This window comes from Cervus canadensis, chromosome 6, assembly GCF_019320065.1.
Source record: "Cervus canadensis isolate Bull #8, Minnesota chromosome 6, ASM1932006v1, whole genome shotgun sequence".
NCBI lineage: Eukaryota > Metazoa > Chordata > Mammalia > Artiodactyla > Cervidae > Cervus > Cervus canadensis.
The window spans coordinates 57250850-57272692 of NC_057391.1; the positions used below are offsets into that span (position 1 = coordinate 57250850).

The 21843-nt window shown below is 36.2% G+C and overlaps 1 protein-coding gene across 8 annotated transcripts in view; it reads left to right on the forward strand.

Annotated features, from left to right (window-relative positions):
- Positions 1-21843, forward strand: part of CEP152 (centrosomal protein 152) — a 98814-nt gene that overhangs the window by 59342 nt on the left and 17629 nt on the right. For 4 of the 8 annotated variants that reach the window (XM_043472049.1, XM_043472050.1, XM_043472048.1 and 1 more), the window contains 6 exons: positions 3720-3905; positions 5605-5886; positions 8264-8395; positions 12298-12948; positions 16512-16641; positions 20300-20467. In XM_043472049.1, the coding sequence (XP_043327984.1) occupies positions 3720-3905; positions 5605-5886; positions 8264-8395; positions 12298-12948; positions 16512-16641; positions 20300-20467 (1549 nt within the window). The remainder of the gene's footprint in view (positions 1-3719; positions 3906-5604; positions 5887-8263; positions 8396-12297; positions 12949-16511; positions 16642-20299; positions 20468-21843) is intronic. The other 4 variants (XM_043472054.1, XM_043472055.1, XM_043472052.1 and 1 more) reach the window with 3 other exon arrangements.

A 21843-nucleotide genomic window follows, 5' to 3' on the forward strand; every position in this document is an offset into this window, starting at 1 on the left:
CCACCTGCATCAAAATTAGAAAATATTTTTAAAGTCTTGAGGAAATGTTTTTAACAGAGATTTCTGAATAAGTTATAATAAAGCGTGGCGATTGCTACTGCCAGACTTGAAAAGAATGGCAAGGAGCAGGTGAGGAAGTCCAGTTCATTTAATATTTTGATTATTTTTGAACAGGTTAATATGGTAGAAAAACATGCCCTGTATACATACCATCTAGTGAAAAAAAACTAAGGGGAGATGTTTTAGTTTGTACTCATGAAATAAAAGCTAGAAAGTGTCTTAAATTACCTAGAAATTAAAGACTTAGCTCAGTAATGTTTAAAAAAATTAAAATAGGGAGAAGATCTAGTGTGATTGTTTTCTTTCTTTCTTCCTTTAAATATATAAATTGGCAAGAATATAAGAGCATTTCTCTCAAAGAGGTCATTCTTTTTAGAAGTATATCTCCTAATACTTTGAAAAGAATCAATTTGGCTGTAAAATTTCACCCCCCATAATCGATCAGTTGCAATTAATAGCTGGTACTAACTGGTATTTTGGCTCATGAATTCTTGTGCACTGGGGCAAGAAGAAAAGTTAAAACTATTTGGGCCTTCCAAGAAAACCTACAAGTTAGACTTTTTTTCTTTAAAAGTTTTAAATTGCCATACAATAAAACTGATTCTTATTCATTTGATGTCCATGTGTGGACTGAAACAGAACAGTCTCATCATCCTAAAAAATTCCTCTGCGCTATCTGCTTGTAGTTATACCCATCCCTCACTTAAAGGGCCAGTGTACTTAAGAGCAGTTAATATTTTAATTCCTTTCTTCTCTGGATATTCTTTAGTTTTTTTATTTAGGTTTATTTAAGTCCTTTACAAAGCTTAGTAGCCTTCATGAGCCAGTCAGAGTAGAACTCCTTTACATTTATGAGACTTTAATTTTTTCGTATCCTCCAGAACTAGACAAAGATATGTATTTACATACCAGTGTACTTTCCTAGGACTTGTTTCACATTCACACAATGGGAGAATCTTACTAACTTGAGCAAGCTAGGGAGCTGTTAGGGTAGTCCTTCTGCACAGGACGTCAGTCGTTTTCCCTGCAGTTGGTCTCCGGGTCAAGAGCTTTGCTTGGATACAAAATGTATATGACAGGCAATGCTGTGAGTCCCCAGTTGTATTTCCTCTTTTCATATGTCATCTTTCTGAAACACTTGTTGAATCAGGCTGCAGGTTAAGTCCAAGTTCAATTCCAGCCTTTAAAGCTTCTATTAACAGATGTTAACCCGGCATGTTCATATACACTGGAAGCTTCAAACTGGGTAGTAATCAATAAAGGCTGTGAATCTGTGAGCTTCCCTCGTGGCTCAGACAGTAAGGAATCTGCCTGCAGTGTGGGAGACCTGGGTTTGGTCCCTGGGTTCAGAAGATTCCCCTGGAGAAGGAAATGGCAGCTCACCCCAGTATTCTTGCCCGAAGAATTCCACAGACAGAGGAGCCTGGTGGGCTACGGTTCCTGGGGTCGCAAAGAGTTGCACACAACTGAGTGTGCACACACAGATACACATGAGTCTGTAGACGAAGAAAAGGTGACCGATGCTGCCCTGCGTAATGCCATTCCTATGCACAAGCTAAGGCTTGTTAATACAGTTGTAATCCATGTTAAATCAGTCCTTAGAAGTTGGATTTTTTTGACTGTCAGAGGCATGCAAAACAAGTTTCAACATTTTAAAACTATCCAAGTATTCCTTCCCTTGAATGATAAAACTTTTTGAATTAAATATTCCTGTAGTATGTTCAAATGACAGATTCCTGTGACCAATTAATTTGCTTTTCTTCTGTAGAGTTGGAAGCAAGGTTTTCCTCACTGTGGTGGATTGCAGAAACGGCCACACTTTCTTCTTATCCCTGAATGTGGGTCTCTTTGCAGTGTGGCTTTGTAGCTATTCTCAGTTATAGATAGTCTGTTTATCTTCCCTTGAATCTGACCTTGGCCAAATGACTGACTTTGGCTAATGGGATATTAGTAAAAATTATGTAAAAGGACACTTAAAAAGCATTTATGTGTTGGTCCTTAGAAGCTTGATACTCTTAGGAATGCTTTGTCCAAGCACCATGTGAAGGATCTGGAATAACGTGCTTGATGATGAGACATGTGACCAAGTCACTGTGTCAGCCTGGTGACGTTGAACAAACCACTAGGCATGTGAGTGTTGCCGTCTTAGACCACTGTAGCCCCAGTTGTCTGCAGAGATGAGCTGAGTAGGCTCAGGCTATCACCACCACCCAGCTGATGCACAGAATCATGGGAAATAATAGATGCTTCTTGTTGTCTCTGTATTGCCTGGTTTATTATGTAGTTAAGCTAATATACTCACACATATAGACACACAGAAAATTAGTAGCAATTTTCTTCTGTGTGTCAAAAGGAAATGCAGATACATATAGAAACAACTCCTAAAGGAAAGGCACACACAGATAAGATAGTTTGGGGATTTGTTCTACAGTCAAAACAAAAATAACAGTGATATATGATCTATGATGTGACAACGGACAATTTTCCTGACCATGTGGATGAGATAGTCCTAGTACAACTTCAGTCCCCATGATGTAACTGAAGAAATGGGTCTCTCAGTCCCTAGGAGGTTTTCCAGAACCATACAACCCTCAGCAAACATAGATAACATCTTCTTGGCATGTACCAGTGGTGGAAAGGACTCAGATAGCAATTAAGACAGAAATAAACAAGGTCGGCTGTGAACCAGAAAAAAATCGGGACAACCGTATAGTCATGAGTCAAATATAATGCCAAAGAATCAGAATAAAAGATCTGTTGCCAAGTACTAGGTATGTGAGGTGTGCTTCCTTGGTATTGTAGTCTGTGGTCTTCAATGTGTTTCTTCTCATAGCATCTTGGTGGGACTTCCAAAAGACCCATTTGAAGAAACTTTCAAACAAATGGTCGTAGATAATTTTGATCCCTGAGTAGAGTTTTATTAGGGTTTTCAGACCAATTGTGTTCCTAGAATAGAAAATATTATAGGAATAGTTCAAATGATTAAATTTTAACTGACGCTTGACAGTTCTTATTTGATAATGCTTTAGCTAGTTTTGGTAAGGTTTTGTCTTTGATAATGAGAAAAGTGCTAATCTGAATTTGTTGAAGGATGCATAACTTTTAGAACAGAGCAGTAAGAGACTTCCCTAGAGTTTCAGTGATGAAGATTCCATGCTTCCACTGTAGGGAGTGCAGTTTTAATCCCTGATTTGAGGAACTAAGATTTGTGCCCTGCCCCACCGCCCCGCCCCCCCCCCCCAAAAAAAAAATAGAGTAATAACTTTGGGCTTCTCTCAGAATACAGATCTTTTCAGAAATGTGAGTTTTCCTGGGCTGTGATACCTCACATGTCCCGTGATGGCTGGGCTGTAAACATAAATGTCAGTTTCACTTTTAAAAAAGGATATTTGGTCTTCTGGGAGTATTTATGTATTGGATGCATTTATTGTGCTAGATGCCTTTTCTTTTAATGTATCCAACTGTAAATTTCTTATCCAAATATGTGAGATGTAGGCAAGTTTTTACAAGACAACTTATTCAACTGATTGAGTTAGCATATAGGAAGTTCACTTGTCTCTGTTGCTGTTTTCTATTACATGCATATAAATATTATTTTATAAATTTGACTTGGAGAATATTAGTGTCATATGAGATACTTATTTGAATTTTGTTTAAAGAGACAGCTATTGGAGGAAAGAGAAGAGTATGTAAGGAAACTACAGGTGGAACTTGAAGAAAAGTACCAAGATACCCTTGTGATGGAAAAGGACAAGTGGCTGAAAGAACACGAAAGTAATATTAAACAGCAGGTTGAAAATGAAGTGATATTAGCAAAAGAACACTGGGATAAGGAACAGAAAGAGGTGTGGGTTAAAATTTCTTTCTAGTCGCTATGTTTTAAAAATGTATAGTATTAACTGTTGAGAGAGAGCTCTTCCTGAACTGACATTATTTTTAATAGCCAAGTACATATCCAGTATTCTTGCCTGGAGAATCCCATGAACAGAGGAGCCTGGTGGCCTGTAATCCATGGGGTCGCAAAGAGTTGGACATGACTGAGAAACTAACATACACACACACACACACACAGACATATATAATCATTCATTTTATGTCTTTGAATTGGGCTGTTTGCAGTTTACACCAGTTTTATTTTTTAAAACTTCCCACCCCTTAGTTCTTTAGCCTAATTCAGGAAATGTGTTTTGAGGGGTACTTTTTAAATTTTTCAAATGAAACAACAATCAAATTTCATATTGTGAAATGATTCTGATAATTTGAGACCAATATAATTAACAAATACTTAACATACACTGTGGATTAGAAGATAGAAGTAATGATTGGGTAGACTTGGAGGTACAAAGCTTCTATTAACCTCTGTAGCAAATGAGGTTAAGAAATGCTCATAGTTTCCAAGAAAATGAAGAACCAAATTGTGATCTTAAAAACTTAGTTGAAAGTGAAATAAGTTCTCAAACTTGTTTAAACTAGCTTCTTTTGTCCTTGCTATTGCTATTAATTCGGGTTGGGGCTACCTCAAAATGAAATCGTAAACCATTGTCCTGTCTTGTGACCTTCCTACTCATCTCCCATCCCTTCCCTCAAATTTCATCAGTCAAGTGCTGGCACCTGAAATTCCTTCACTAGTCATTTTTTAATATAAAAATACATTCTGGAGTGTATCTAGCCATGTATGTATAAAAATATAGATGGCACAAAACAAATGTCCTATTTTTAAATTACTGCAAATTGTTTTTTAGTTGGATTTTTTAGCCAGTTATTTACTAGGTGGAAGAGTGAGACAGCTATAATGCTTTTGTGAGAATGTCAGGAAAGGATAAATCAAAAAAGGCCACTTAAGGTAGCTCTTTTGAGAGAAGCAATGCAGCCAGCAGCTGTGGTAGGCAGGGAAGTAATCTGAAAACCCTGGATACCCAGGAGGTGGGAAACAAAAAAGGAAAAGCAAATTTTGCTGTTTCACAGTTTTGCCCACTACTAATTATGTTTGCGTCCATCCGACTACACTGCTGAAAGTCGTATCATTAAGACATTCTTCCAGTAATGCCCTTCTCTTGAATGCACAGCTGACTCAGTGCAGTTTAATATGACAAACAAGATTCTAATGTGTTCAAGTAAGTCAGACTATTTTTTAAATTGTTCAATTTTAGGTTCATTAATTATACTTACCCCATGCCTGCTCTGATATTGATGGAAAATCACATATTCATAGCAGAGATTTTCTTCATTTTTTTCTTTTTTTAAAATCATACCATCATTGTAGTGGCAATGTGAAAGTTTCCATCTTGAGAGCAAGGTAACCTGATCTTTTACAACATGCTTAAATCTCCCATGTGACTTGTGTCCCATAGATAAAGTCAAAGAGTAACTTTCAGGATTTCTGTAGGATATGTTCTCATTGACATTTCAAAACCTCACGTGATTACTGCAGCAATGTTAGATGGTTCTCAAACCATCTGTGGTTGCTTTTTTGGCTACCTGTTAATTCTAGTTTTTGCTTATTTGAATATTTTTCTCTTCATGTGATTTTTCTTCTGAAAACAGATCAAACAAGAACTGATTCAACAGCTTGAAAAGGAGTGGCAGTCTAAACTGGATCAAACTATAAAGGCAATGAAAAAGAAGACCTCAGATTGTTGCAGCCAAACTGACCAAGAAACCACCATTGATGTTATTTCCAAGAAAGAGATGGCAATCATGATAGAAGAAAAGAAGCGAAAGATCCAGCAAAATTTAGAGCAAGAGAAGGAAACAGCCATCAAGGGGAACTTGAAGAAACTTGAGTTTGAACTGGAACTCAAATACTGTGAAAATATTGCCAAACAGGTAATAGGCAGGTTTACTATAGCACAATTATTGGAACTGCCTACTAATGAAAACCTGTTAAGTGCTGCCATTGAACTTGTTCATAACTTTATATTTAAATATTTTGTGCACCCTAGTGTAGAGTAACAATCTTATGTTCTAAAATTTTCACTATATTTTTGTCACAAAACTATCAACTCTCAGTTTTTCTCTATATTCTTTCAGTGTACAAAATGTGTGCTCCTCTGAGTTGGTCTAAATATTAAGATGACTGAGGTTAATGATGATGGTTTGACATCTGAATGAAGCATAATTTACTTATGTATCTTTCGTATCTAACTTTATGGAAAATATTTTGCTAAAGTAGTTACAGATATGTAAGCTTAAAGTGAATAAGATATTTAACAATATTTGTGTTGAGACTTGAATCTGGAAGCCTACCTTTTAAATGCGACTTTGTCTATAAATCCTGTGGCCAGAAAGGGTATCATCACCTCCCCTTGGAAGCACTCAAAAAGGTAGCTCCTTTTTAAGTGGGGCCTGTTACTTGCTTCCAAGAAAGGTCAGACAGAGAAAAGCATAGCTCTGTGTTAATAGAATAAAGCTGAGTTATTATTTTGTCAATATTGTTTATTACAGTGATGCTTAAATTTTTTGTTCTTTGGATGTCTTTACAATTTTAAAAACTGAAGACTTGAAACAGCTTTTGCTATGTTGGTTGTATAATTTTTTTTTACTGTATTGGAAAAAAACTGCAAGAAAACTTTAAAAAATAAGAGTCTTCATGCATATTTGCCTTTGGCTTCAGGGAAGTGACACATTATATAGCATGTAGCCTCTGGAGAACTGTACTATTTACACATGAAAGAATGGGAGTAAAAAAGATAAAGGAGGTCCAAATATTTTGAAAATAATTTTTACCTAACAAACCACCTGACAAGGTTTCTAGCCCTCAGAGGTCCTCGGACCTTAATATAATATTATTTATTATATATTTTAAAATTTTAGATCTGTTACTTAATGTAAAGTCTTAAGATAATATCTGAAGTAAAATTTTAAAAAAATACGTACTCGGCTTTTGATAAATACTTGTTCTGCCTATCTGATAAATTGTTATTCATGATTTTACAAGGGATACTGAAAGTATGGAAGCATAGGCAAGTATATGTAATTTTATTAAGGGTATTTTCAGTCAGTTAGAAAAATAATTTTCTCAGCTGTTTAAGTTTTGAACAGAGTTAATAAAGTGTTTTATTGGCAAAGGGACATATTTAAGGGTGCTGGTTCGGTATTTATATAATTACAGATCTTGTGAAGAAAAACAAAAAGCCGTATGTTGTAGAAAGGAAATGTTTGCAGTAACTTATGAAGGAATATAAATTTCTGTAGGAGCTTTATCTTTTCCCCATGTTTTTAACTTTCTAGAATTTACCTATAAATTTATTTAGCATCTTAGTGACAAATTCAGCCCCTTACATCAACTCTGCTTTTGTGTGTATGTATGGTCATATGTATATCTTGATATTTTGAACAAGGAAATAGGAAAGATTATTTAATAAATGATCCGTGGTAACCCATAATGGATTTACAACCAGATCACCCTCATAATTCAAGGCTTATATTTTTGCTTGACTTGAAGTATCCCCCTTACTTTATAGTCACAGATTCATCCTTGACAGCAAGAAAAATTGTCGAGTATAAGGCTCTAAACTGTATTGGTGCATTTGCCTGTGTGCATATGTTGATACGTCAGGCACAAGGACTGAGAAGGTGGTGGGTATACTGACTGGACAGAGGCCAACGCCGAGCAAGCTTCCTGCATTTCTTCTTTTTCACCCTGAGATAAATAGGAGTTTGTTGGAAGTGGCAATTTCTATGATTTTCTAGTAATGGTGGTTGTGGTGGTGGTGGTTTAGTCACTAAGTTGTGTCTGACTCTTTGCAACTCTATGGACTGTAGCCCACCAGGCTTCTCTGTCCTTCGGGTTTCCCAAGCAAGAATACCGGAGTGGGTTGCCATTTCCTTCTCAAGGGATCTTCCCTACTCAGGGATCGAACCCTGATATCCTGCATTGCAGGTGGATTCTTTTTCAGGTGGATTCTTTACTGACTGAGCCACCAGGGAAGCTCTTTCTATTAATTGTAGTGGCCATTAAACATGTATAGCTTTCTGCTTCCTCTTTTGGCATTTGCATGGGCCAGTATGGAACATTTAGAACAGAAGGATTAAATTCACTGCTGGGGATAAGGGCTGGGAGGTACTTGAAATCAGTTTAACTACTCCAGTGCAAAACAGCATAAAATGCACAGGGAATCAGAGAGGCTTCCTGCAAATGGGATCTTTCTGAAATTGTATACCTTACTTTACCTCCCCATCTCTCGCAATTGCTCTCCTGAAGGTAGAAGCAGCTGTGCAGAATGCTCGTCATCGGTGGCTGGAAGAACTGCCAGAGCTGGCAGAATATAAAGCACTTGTAAGAGCAGAACAGAAGAAGTGGGAGGAGCTACAGGAGCAGTCAGTGGCCAAACGGGTAAGAGCTCTCCTGGGAAGAACCTTCAGGAGGACCTCATCTCGGTCCCAGGAACTCCTACCTGCTCACAGCCTTGTGGAAGGATTACATGCAATAGTGCCTATATAAGCTTAGCTCAGGACCGAACTAGTGGGATCTGTTTTCATCCGTATCATGTATTTGAGGGGAAGAGAATGTGTCTCAGAGTCAATGAAACTCTCACAATCTGGAACCTTACCCATGGAACAAAATCTTTTTCTACTTTGCTGTATTTCTAGGAGAATCAGAGAGCAGTTAGCTATATGATATCCTTTCACATGTATAACTGTTGTTTTATGTGCTGTGTCAGTAGTCTTATACTTCCTTTGGTAAATAATCATCACTTCTTTCCAGAGATGTCATGTTGCTTGACTAGAAGCATCAGGTATTACAACCATTTGTATTCTCCCAACTTACTTTATTAGTATAAACCAATTCTAGTCAGAATACCAATAAACTGAACTTAGTTTTGAAATTTAACCCAATAATTTGAAAATTTATTTGGAAAACTGAAAGGGCTAAGAAATTTAAAATATTCTGGAAAAGAAGTAGTAGTCCAGCCCTAACACTTAATAGAATATGTTGGAAAGCAACAATTCAGACAGTGTTGAGTCACAAAAATAGAATTCTTTTTCATTCAGTACTACAGAGACATTGAAGATATGTCCAACACGAATAAGAACTTAATTGTTTCAAAACGTGGAATGAGGAATTATTCTACATTAAGTAATCTTATGATAGCCAGACAGCACTTTGGAAAAATTGTTTTCCCACCCCAAACATCACAGTAAACTCTAGGTTGATTCAGAAATTAAGCATTTTAAAATGAAAGTATAGGAAAATTAAAAGAAATTGAATATTTCAGATTTGCATCATAATTCGGTAGTGAAGCAACAGGCACATTAGCAAAGACAGATAAATAGGATAAAATATGTACACCATTTAAAACATTTTTGTTTATGTAATAACATTAAAAGAGGGGATAATAAAAATAAGGGAAGTAAGTGAATCAAATAGAACCATTATATGTGATAAGAAAAACAATACAGATTTATGAGAAACAATCTATGGATAAGTACCCCAAATATATGAACATACAGTCTTCATGAGAAGTCCACAAATAGCAAACTTAAGGTGCTATTTTATGCCGTGTGTTTATATCCTCTCTTAATTGTAATACGCAAGATATAATAGATTGAAGTTTCAAGCATATATTACTCTCCTGTTGTCACAACAATTTTGGAAAATAATGTGTGTAGTAGACATTGTAAATGAATCATATGTTGTATTCATAGTCTTATATTCCACAAATTACTTAAGGAATAATTCAGCGTAAGTAAAAAAAAAATGTTTTAATATTTTTCTCAAGTTATGTGGTGGTACATGGATGATCATTATAATATTCTCTGTATGTTTTTAGTTGTTCAGTTGCTAAGTTATGTCCGACTCTTTACAACCCCATGGACTGCACACGCCAGCCTTCCCTGTCATTCACTATCTCCCAGAGTCAAACTCAGATTCATGTCCATTGGATGATGCCATCCAACCATCTCATCCTCTGTCACTCCCTTCTCCTCCTGCCCTCAGTCTTTCCAGCAACAGGGTCTTTTCCAATGAGTTGATATTTCAAAAGGAAATTTAAGAGATAGAGAGAAAGAGGAAACTCTATGATGATGTACATATGTCTCTTAGAGTTCAGAAGTTAAGAATAATAAGTTGATCTTTCCGTAAGAACACAGAGTCCTGATTGAATATATGTGAATGTAGAAATACAGAAGCAAGAGGACCACGTGTTGCGTCTCAAACTTTCAACAGGCATGAGAATCACGTGGAGGAGTTGTTAGAGCAGATTCCTGGGCTTTGCTCCTAGAGATGCTGATTTGATGGGTCTGGAGTGAGTTAACATGTTGTAAATCCTTCCTCCAAGCCAATGAGGTAGGCAAGAGCGTTTTTCAGCACTGGCCGAGAAGTTCTTGTAAGATTAGAGGGATACATCAAAATCTGGAAATTTAAAGCTAGTTTCCAGAATCCAAAATTAGTCAAGTTGTTTCCTCAACTTTGCTGCACATTTGAAAAACTTGAGAATCTTTAAAAATTGCTGCTGCCTGGCTCCCCCCTCCAGGCTTTATGTTTTAATTGGTACAGGGTGTGGCCTGGGCATCAGTCAGGATTTTTAACAGCTCCTCAGGTGATTCTAATGTGCAGCAATGTCAGGAAGCTCTAAATCAATTAATGCTGCCAAATTCTCCTGTAAAACTTTATATGAGAGGTTGTATAGTTTTGGTGAGGTTGGACGGGTCACCCAATTTCCCTGGAACCTGACCCCTCTACCCTAGTTACCTGTTGATCATTTCCAGGCATCCACTGTGACATGCCCTGTTTGCCTTTTTGGGAAAGGAAACATGTTTCACATGGCTACTGAATTATTTTACTGGTGGTAAAAGAATTTTGCTGTGAATTCCTTTGTAAAGCTCATCTTAGTGGGTTCCTTTAGTAAACTTAAAGAATGATTCAAAATTTTTGACTTATATCCAACTGTTTAGGAACACATTTTATTGAGTAAAGATACATAACGTGCCTAGGAATCTATATAGTTGAAGATAATTTGCTATAATTATGTAATAGCTAAGAATTAAGGAAGCCAACCCTTCATCTCCATAGCCACAGTGTATATATGGTATTGATTCATAGTGGTCACCACCATCTAGGCCAGACCAATTATTCTTTTGCATTTGTATCCCTGTGGCTTCTCTGATTTAGTCCAGGGAGTATTAGAAGTGAAAGGAACTTGAGGTTATCATCTAATCTGCTTGTTATATAGAAGACAGTGTAAAACAGATAAATTTTCTAAGCCTGTGCAGCCAAGAGTAACAGTAAATACATAATATTTTCTGAGTCTTATTGTTTGCTATGCTCTGGACTAAGTGCTTTAAATGGATTACTTATTTTTGTCATTTAATCTTAAAAAATCTTAAATAATTTTTTGCTTATTTAAATAATTTAAATTAAATAATTTAAATAAAAAAATCAATTATCAGATGGGCATTGTAATTATCTCCAGATTATAGATGAGGAAATTGAGGATCAAAGAAGTTGAGGAGTGGGAAGTTGTTAATTTCAGCAGTTTATCTCCAGAGCCTGTATTATATGAGGCTGCCTCTGTAGTCCAAGTCAGGATTTGAGCTAGAGCTCAGGATTTTTAATCCCCTGTTAATTTTTGCTTGTGTTCTATTGATGCATATGATCTACTTGTCCTGTTATTCTGTTACAAAGAAAAATTAGATTAATGAAAAAAAATGACTTTTCTGTTTGATATTTTATGAACTGATTTAAGCAGTAGAATTGCATTAAAATACATTATGTTTGCCAGCAAGTTATTGTTCAGGTAAGTGTTACATTCCTAAAAATAGTAAGATTTCCGTATGAGGCTGCTTTTTGCTTCACATAAAAGATGATTTATTTTTGGGTGGCTTAGATTTGAGATAGCATCTGTATTAAAATACAAATTTTTTTTCTAAAATTAATTTCAGATAATTATGTAACTGTATATTTTTTGGTCACTTTAAATTTCTAGTTATCCATATAGAAATGGATGTTTTATACTTTAATTTTGTTTAATTTTTATTTTTAAATTTTATTTATTTTTGTCTTACATAAGACAAAATATTAGATGGTTTAAAATGAGGGCAAAGATCTTCACATTGGGTGTAATTATATTTTAGGACCAACTAATGTCATACTTAAATTTACTTTTTCTCTTTAATTTTGATTTTAAATCTCTTGTTTGACAAGTTCAAAGATTAACCCAAACAGTAACTTTAATTTTTTTTTATTGATGGAAAGAATCATAAAAAGTTTTCATTATATATTGTTTTACTCTTTAGATACTGTTTGCTGTTTCTGAAGCTAAAGAGAAATGGAAAAGCGAGGTTGCAAATATGAAGAAAAATGTCACACCTGGAAAGGAAATGGAAGAGAAGATTCATTCTCTGCAGAGAGAGCTTGAGTTAAAGAATGAGGAACTCCCCGTGGTTGTCAGGGCTGAGCTGGCAAAGGCCCGGAGTGAGTGGAGCAAAGAAAAGCAAGAAGAAATCCACAGAATTCAAGAACAAAATGAGCAAGATTACCGGCAATTTTTAGATGACCATCGAAATAAAATTAATGAGGTGCTTGCTGCAGCTAAGGAAGACTTTTTGAAGCAAAAAGCTGAACTACTTCTTCAGAAGGAGACAGAATTACAGACGTGTCTAGACCAGAGCCGCAGAGAATGGACTATGCAGGAAGCCAGGCGGATCCAACTGGAAATCCATCAGCATGAGGAGGACATCCTAACTGTCTTGGAGTTTCTCTTAAAGGACACTCTGAAGGAGCAAGCCAGTGGTTCAGAGAGTAAGCCCCTTTTGGAACTCTTGTCGACTTGTTCTTCGAAATGGATGTCTGTGCAATGTTTTGAAAAACTAAAGGCCTGCATACAGAAAGCATTTCAAGATATACTCTCCTTACTGATAGAATCTATCGACTCAGACTGGGGGAAGGTATGTTCCTGATAAGTGAAAAGAGCTATGATTCAGTGTCATGTATGATTATTGAAGTTGCATTTGGTATTTCTTCCTTTCTTCATTCTCCAGTTTAATAGATGTGAGACTTGTGTTTTTACTAGTGGTTTAAAAAATCTTTAGCAAATTCAAAGGATTGCAATATATATTTTTTTGCCCCCAAAACTTTGCTCCTTCATAGTGCCACAAATATGAGCAGAGCTTTTATCTTCTAGATATCTTTTTTTCCCTAAAAAAACAAAACAAAACCCATGCTGTTCTTTGTAAGGACCTCAGATTTCAGAAATGGAATAACTTTCATTCCTATTTTTGGGGGACATGACAACTTTAAGAAACATGCATCGTATTAAACTAGAACTTCTAAAGAGTTTGAAAGCCTATTGCTTACCCTTGAATTTATATCTCGTGCAGGCAAAAAAACACTGAGTCCAAAGAATATTGTTTTAGAAATAAACAAGTAGAGGTACGGTTTAATCACATAAAACTCTGAGGCAGAGTTTTGTTGGTGTATTTTGTATGTGCATGTAGAATGGATTAGTTGTATTCTTCTCATTGTATAAGTATTCTCTGACACCAGCTTTTAGTTTGTGTGGAAGATCTAATAAAACCAAAGTCTTGCTGCCTTATCGTTAAATACATTAGATATACATGAAAATTCCAGAATGGTATTCTAGCCATTGTGAGCAGCCAGTGTTAACATTTGGTATTTGAGGTAGAAACAAATGCCAATATTGTAAGTTTTGTCTGATGGAAGGGTTGAAACATGAGTTAAGATTCATTAAAATATTGTGATTAAAGATTTTCAAGGCCAGGATTGAGCATTTGGTATTAATACCTACTGGAAAGAATTATAGGCTACAAAAAAGAAAATCTGAGTTCTAATCCCATACTTAGTAATGTCTAGTTTATTACTTTGGGTAGTCATAAATTATAGTTGCTCATCTGAAAAATAAAATACAAATCCCTGGTCTAATTCCTTGGATTTGGGTAGGATAAAAATGACACAGCTTGGTCTTTCTGCATCTTGCATTTGAAACAATACAGAATTGTAGAGCCAAAGGAACCTGAAAGATCAGTCTACCCCATCCCAGTTCAACCCAGTTGATATTTTTATTCTTGATTTCACAAAGATGTTACTGCCTAATATTACTTTTAGTGTAAAATTCACTGGGCAAGACCAATTCCCATGATTACTGCTTAAAATACTTTATTGAGAATTTTTGGATGAAGTATATAATTAAGAAAAATTATTTATGGCAACTTAAAGGGTATGAAGTGATGGGAAGATCATGTTATATGCTTTCGAGTTTGCTTTCCTGAAGCAAACTTTTGTCTGCTCTAAAAGTCAAGAAACTCACAACACCATTCTTCTAATGTTAGCATAGAATCAACCCCGGGGTCTTTTTATAGGGCTTATAGTTGTGCAGGCTTCCCAGCTGGCACAGCAGTAAAGAATCTGCCTGCCAATGCTGAAGACACAAGAGATGGGGGTTTGATCCCTGGATCAGGAAGATCCCTTGGACAAGGAAATGACAACCCACTCCAGTATTTTTGTGTGGAAAATTCCATAGACAGAGGAGTCTGGCGTGCTACACAGTCCATGGGGTCACAAAGAGTCAGACATGACTGAGTGACTGAGCACACATAGTTGTGCAAGCAGGATAAGGCCCTCTGTATGACTTTATGTGTCTTACACGTATATGGAGACAAATTCACATAATTTGGCTCAGAACTTAGACTTTTGCAGCTTATGTTGAGTGGGATCAGATTCCATTCTCGGGAGAAGGGTGACTCTGAAATGTCTTATTTGGCATTTGTTACAGAAATTTGTCACAGAAGAGTAGTACTCAGCCTTCTGCTGTCTTAGAGCTAACTCTGCTCAGGACCTTGAGATAAAGCAGTGATTAAAAAGCAGTGATTATAAATTTGTGATACAAGTGCCGTAAATGTGAAGAGCTGTGATTTATAATTAATTAAATTTGTGGTTTTTTGAACTTCTCATGAAACTTAAGACTGGAAAAAAGTGATCAGTATATATAAAACAAGTCCTCATTAAAATTACTTAAATGTCAAGATTTAATTAAAATTTTTTTCAGCTTTATTGAACTATAATTGACAAATAAAATTGTAAGATGTTTAAAGTATATATCATGGTGATTTGATACACATATACATTGTGAAAAGGTCTTCCCAGGTAGCACAGTGGTAAAGCATCTGCCTGCCAATGTAAGAGACCCAAGAGATTTGGGTTCGATCCCTGGGTGGATTCCACCATTTAGTTAATTAACACATCCATCACCTCACCTATTTACTGTACTTTTTTGTTGGTGAGAACAATTAAGTTTAGATTATCAAGATTTTAAATGGCCAAGTTGTTGCAATGAATTAAAAATACAGTTTCCAATAAAATGAATGCCTTATCAAACATGTTATTTATATTTATATACTAAGTATATTAATACAGCAGTTCATAATGACGAAAAGAAAAGAGAAATAGCAATTGGAACACAATTTTTAAACAAATTTAAGGATGTGTGGTTTTACCACCAATGTCAAGTTAAAATTAAGACAAAAAGATTGCTACTTTTTTTTGCCATCTTGGTTTTTCTCCAGTTCTGAGCAGAAATTGGAAACATTAGCTGCCTTTGGGATCATTTTTTATTACTCCTTTGGTCTCAACCTCATAGCGTCTTGATTGCCTGGAGTTTGCAGTCTTTGTACCTATTGACCTCTGCTTCTGTTGGGCTACATGGGTAGTTTTCCTGACAGTGATTCAAAATCAAGGCTTCCAGAATTAAGATATATAAAGTATTTTAAGTAATTAAACAAGACAGCTTTCTCAAGATCATCTGGTCTGTTTGGGATTCACTAGTTGTCCAAAATTGGAAAATATATTGTCTTAAAAAAATGTCCCAACATTAGTGAGTTAGTAGCCGTGTTGCCAGAACAGAAAGTAGAATGCAGAAAGTGTTCAATAAATACTAGTGAGGAAATGGTCTTGTGCAAGATTTTCACTTAAGTGAGCCTCAGTTTCTCTCCTTAACATTAGAATTGAATGGTCTTTCCTTGTCAACAAATGACAATGTAAAGTATTTAGATACATAGCATACTATGTAAGTTTCAAAGATATTTATTGTTGTTACTTTCAATTCGTGGAAGGCATAAGCTTAGTATTGTAAATTTCTAATGAATTTGCCCCCTGTTGCAGTGAAAATGTTTCGGATTTCCAAGAACAATTCTGATTGCTCATGTCAGTCCTGTGGGTTGATCACATAAACTCTTAAAATATCTTAAAAGTGCAAACGATATCTCCATCTGTCCCATAGCTAGTCTACCAGTCCTCTGTTGGATTATGGTCTCATTTGGAACATACAATCATAGGAGTCTAGCTGATAGTAATGACAGTATTCACATAAAACCCTAAGAAAAATGTTGATAGTTTAGGCCAGATTTTTTTAAGGCTGTTTTCTTTTTATATTTTTAATATTAGCATTTTAATTAGAGTTTTAATAGACATTAACTATGAAGATAATCTGTTTCAGACAATTATGACCAAGATCTATAAGGATCCTGCCACGGGCAGAGGAGACCCTGGAGTCCAGGCGATGCTTCCTGCGCCTACGTCTGGACGCCATGCTCTGCCTTTGGCGGCTGTACAAGAAGCAGAAGCTGGTAATGGGATTCTGTTCCTACTTGTCTTTGCAATATCCATAATTCCAGTTCCCGAGGGTTGCTCTAAGGATAAAAGGAAATCAAAGATGTGCACAGTTTTCATGAGTGAACAAATGGGTGATATGATGCTACTTTATGTGTATCCTCTCCCTAGGTTCATTTTACATTAGAAGACAGGGTTGCTGTAGGCCCTCATATTTCCTCCCTTTTCATGGTCTTCTCTCCATTCATAAGTGACTCGTATTATAAAGGTAATAATGAAAATTTTAGTAGAGCAGTCATCTTTTCATTCCCTGGCTTTGTTGAGAAATCAGAGGTTACACATAAGAGAATTGCCAAATCACTGAGACTTTTCCATTCAGGTTACTGAAGCTTGTTTCAGCTATTTTTAATAGAAATCTCTCTGAAGTGTACTAAGTGTTTCCTGCTATATTTGGAGTTTTCTTCAGGTGGGGGGCAGTGTTTTTTTCTCTTCCTCTCTACCACCTGGCACATAGTGAATGGCACATAGTTTGTGTTCCTTGAATATCTGATGAATTAATAATTTAACTTAGTGACTTAGAGTTGTTAGTTTGAAAAGAATTGCACCGTGCTGCAACCCCTTGAGGTATTCAGAGCTCACTGGGGAATATGGGCATATACTGCCCATTTACTGGGATTTTGAACTAGGAACTGCCATTCTCCTTCTAAGTTCCAGTCCTCTTAGGACATCCACCCCTTGTAACCTCCTCCCTTCCCCCACCTACAAATTTATACATATTTTTTCTGTTTCTTGTCTGCTGTTTCCATTGTAACCTGGAAAAGAACTAAGGCTTGCCAGAGGAAATCATGTACAAAGTGAATAACCTTAGTTTCCACACTCTCCAATTCAGTAGGCATATTACCAGAGTCCTAGAGAACATCTGCCTTTTCTAAGACATCAGTTGACTGTTATTTCTCTCATCGTCTGACCAGAGACCCTCTTCCCTTACCTCTAGGTTCTAGATGGTTGCGAATATCTTTTTGCCAATTAAGTAAATACTAATTTAACAATTAGCAGGGTAATACTATCCTAATTTGTATTTTGTTTCCTACTTTTCAATGTCACTTTATGTCTGTTGTTATATTTAGAATAACTTGAAAGTTACTTCCTAATTTGTGAAATGCATAGAAATGAGTTTTAGATATCATTTGGCTTTGGGAGGTCTAGTCAATATGAAAGAAATCAGTTTTGACTTAACGACAAATCAGGCTATAGAAGGATTTACATTCTTTCTTTAATCTTTTTTCCCCTAAAAACAAACACATTAACATCAGAAAGGGTTGAATAATCCAAAACATTTACTATGTGATCAAGCCCCTCACAGTCCTACTACCAGAGAGTACCTCTGTTAGTAGTGTGGTTATATTCTCTTAATATTTTATCATTTTAAAAACTAATTTAAATATTAATTATGAAATAATTGATACATGCAAAAAATATGTGTAACGCACAGGTAAGTTATCAACCCAACAACCAGGAGCCCACTATTTGACTTAAGAGGTAGAACATCACCAGTACTATTGAAGATGCCCGTGTTTCATCATCATTCCATCCCTGTAACTTCCCCACCAACTGAGGTAATAAATATTCTGACATTAAAAAAAAAACTTTCCTTGCTTTTCTTTATGTTTTGACCAAATATTGGTATCCTCAAAAAGCTATTGCTTTCATTTAACATTAAAAAAATGGTTTAATACTTGTTTTAGTCTTTGTAACTTGTTTTTTTCCACTTAATATTGAGCTTCTAAAATTTGTTAATGTATATGGCTCTGGTTCATTCATTTTCATTGTTGTATAGTATTCTGTTGTATGAATATAGTATAATTTATCTATTTTCTTGTCGATGGGCGTTTGGCCTGGTTTCCAGTTTTACAAAACAGTACCTTCAATGAAGTGTGTAAGTGCTGTGTATGGTGATGTTTCATTAATCCTTTGATGTTTGTAAACATAAATGATACCATTTGAAAGAAACTGAAAAGTAAGAGAGCTAAGAATAATTTTGCTGGACCAATGTTTTTACATCAACATTTTAGATACTGGCCTCTGAGCCTGTGCCAATTTGTATTCCTACTTCATTATATCAGTTATATTAATAGTAATAATCTGTCATTTTTGTATATTACTTAAATTTTATAAACTTTGTATGTTACTAGTAGCCATAGCTATTCCTTATTGTATACTTGCTCTATGCCAGGTTCTGTGCCAGACAATATTTGTAGGTTTATACCTCCTGACAGTTTTGTATCTTTTTTTTTTTTAATTTGGAGATAATGTCAAATCTTACAGAAAAGTTGCAAAAATAAAAATAGTTGCAAAGATCACTCATATACCCTTTACCTAGATACACTTAGTGATAACATATTACCCCATTTGTGTTCCTCCGTGTGTACATGTCTGTGAACATTTCATTTCTTTCTGAACCTTTCGAGGATAGGTTATATACATTATAGGACTTCCCTGTTGGCTCAGACAGTAAAGCGTCTGCCTACAGTGCAGGAGACGCAGGTTTAATCCCTGGGTTGGGAAGATCTCCTAGAGAAGGACATGGCAACCCACTGTAGTATTCTTGCCTGGAAAATCCCATGGATGGAGGAGCCTGTTAGGCTACAGTCCATGGGGTTGCAAAAAGTTGGACAGGACTGAGCAACTTCACTTTCACTTTCACTATATACATTATGCCCTTTTACCCCCAAATACTTCAGTGTGTATTTTCCCAAAATAGGGATTTTTCTTATATACTTTAGTATAGTAAATTTAACATTAGATGAAAATCTGTGTTACATAGTTTTATCAATTTGCTCTTTGTATTCTAATTTTGTCAATTGATCTGATAAAGTCTTTATAGCATTTTTTTCCCCTTATGGTACTGCAGTCTGTCTGGGGTCATGTATTATGTTTAGATGTCACGTCTCATTAATCTCTTTTAATCTGGGGTATTTCTATGGCCTCTTTTTGCCTTTTATGACATTGATATTTTCGAGAGAGATATTCTTCACTCTCCCCAATACCTGTCAACCCCTGGCCTTTAATAGAACTTTCCTCATTTTGAGTTTGTCTGGTGTTTCTTCATGATTTGTCATGGATTGTGTTTTCTTAGTTGGACCACTGCACAAGTGGTGTGATACCACACCTGGAAATGTGTAATGTTCATATTTCTTGTTGTCCAGTTTCTTCACTGTATAATTACTGTGTTTTATTTTCTCCCTCACAACTAATTAGGAATCTGTGGGGAGATACTTTCAACACCGTAAAAGTGTTCTTCTCCTAGCAAAATATTCTAGTCTCATCTTGAATGTACTCTGCCTCAGTACTGGAGTCAGCCATCTCTTGAAGAACCCTGGCTCCTTTTAGTGGACAATTGTATTCGATACTAAGATCTGAGCATTGTGTTTCAGAGCAGTTTTTAAAATAGATGATATTATTCAATTTTCCATATTAGGAAACTGAGTCTCAGAGGTTAAGTAATGCAACAGCTGATAAAATAAATAGTGAAAACAGGATTTAAATTCAAGTCTCTTTTTCTTAAGCATCATACTTTTTTTCAGTTAGACTATAGCCTTTAGTCATGTCATCTGGTTTCCTTCCTTCTCATAGTCTAAATTGATATAAAAGTGTGCTATCATTTAATTTTTGCAGATAAGAAAAAGATCCTTGAAATTAAAGATTCATGCTGTGGACACTGCTTCCAAGAACTTGAAAATGCAAAGCAGGAATGTCAAGATCTGAAAAGAAAACTGGAGAAATGCTGTAGGCATCTTCAGCATTTAGAAAGGAAGCACAAAGCTGTAGTGGAAAAAATCGGAGGTTAGCATTTGAAGTAACACTGCTACAAGTGTAAATCTCCTTGATCCTGGTTGGAATGTTCAGATGGGACATTTTAGTTAATGGAACCACTGATTATCTTTGGGAATTACTATATACTAATTTGGATCTGATTTTTATTAGGCAAATAGTTATTACTGAACTTAGTCCTTCTTTTTTTGATTGAATAGCTTTTGAGTGTCTGTCAAGCAGTGTTCTAGGCACTGGGGGTACAGCAGTGAAGACATCAGACAAAATTCCACTTCTGATGGAGATGTACTGGACTCTGTTCTCTTGCTTCAAGAAGCTTATCATTAAAGGAAGAGAACTGAAAACATTAATGAATAATTGCAGCTCTGGGTAGCTGGCAGTATGTTCATGTAAACTAGGAAGAAAGGATGTTAGTTGAATCTTCCTCCTATTAAAGAAGGCTTGACTAAGCCTTGAAAGATGAATGTGTTTGCCAAAGAGAATGGCGTTTCAGGCAGAGGGAAGAGACATGAACCAAGGCGTCTGGGTCTGATGTGGCCTCCTCTCTCCATCTGTTCTTCACAATGCTGTCGGGGAGTTGTCTAAACGGCCCGTCTTCTGCCTTTTCCTATTGCCCTCTTGAAGAAGGGAGCTATTGGGCTCACAAGGCTGCTCCCTCTTACCTTTCACAGGGTGTTGACTTACACCCTGTGCTCTGTATTCCTTATCTTTGAAATATTTCAGATGCCCGAGCTGGTCAGGAATTTTCTTTTATAATATTGTCATTCTGTCCTATGCTTTCCCCTCTCATTCTTGTTTTGGCCCTACTCTTGCCCATCCTTTAGAATTCAATTGAGAGGATATGTTGTCTGCAGAGCCTTGATTTTTGCCAGTGTTGGGCTAGATGGGCTGCTTCTGTGTGGCCTCAGGACATTTGTCTCCTCTGGTAACAGCCTGTATCTCACTTTTTGATTACTTGCCCAACATCTTTTTAACCTACAAATTTGTTGAGATGGTATCTCATTTATCCTTATAGTCTGGTACCCGTTATATACAGTAATAAATGCTTGAATGAAGGATGGACTGAATGCAAGGGTCCCAAACAATGTTTCATCCAGACCCAGGCGGGTAGGTTCACTTTTTTCCTCCATCCACCTCTGTCATTTGCTTGGACAACAGTCGTCTTTTTCTGCTTCCAGTCTTGCTTCCAATCCATTCTCCATCAGGAAGCTAGAGCGGCCTTTTAGAAAAGTAAATAGGATTGTGACACTCTGTTGTTGTTTAAAGCGCCTCAGTGGCTTGTCTGGCCCTCGGTGTAAAACAAAATTTGACATAATTTAAGAAGCCCTTCCTGATCCCACTTCTGCCAGCCTTTCAGGCTCATGTCCTGCCCAGCCCTCTTATCCTCT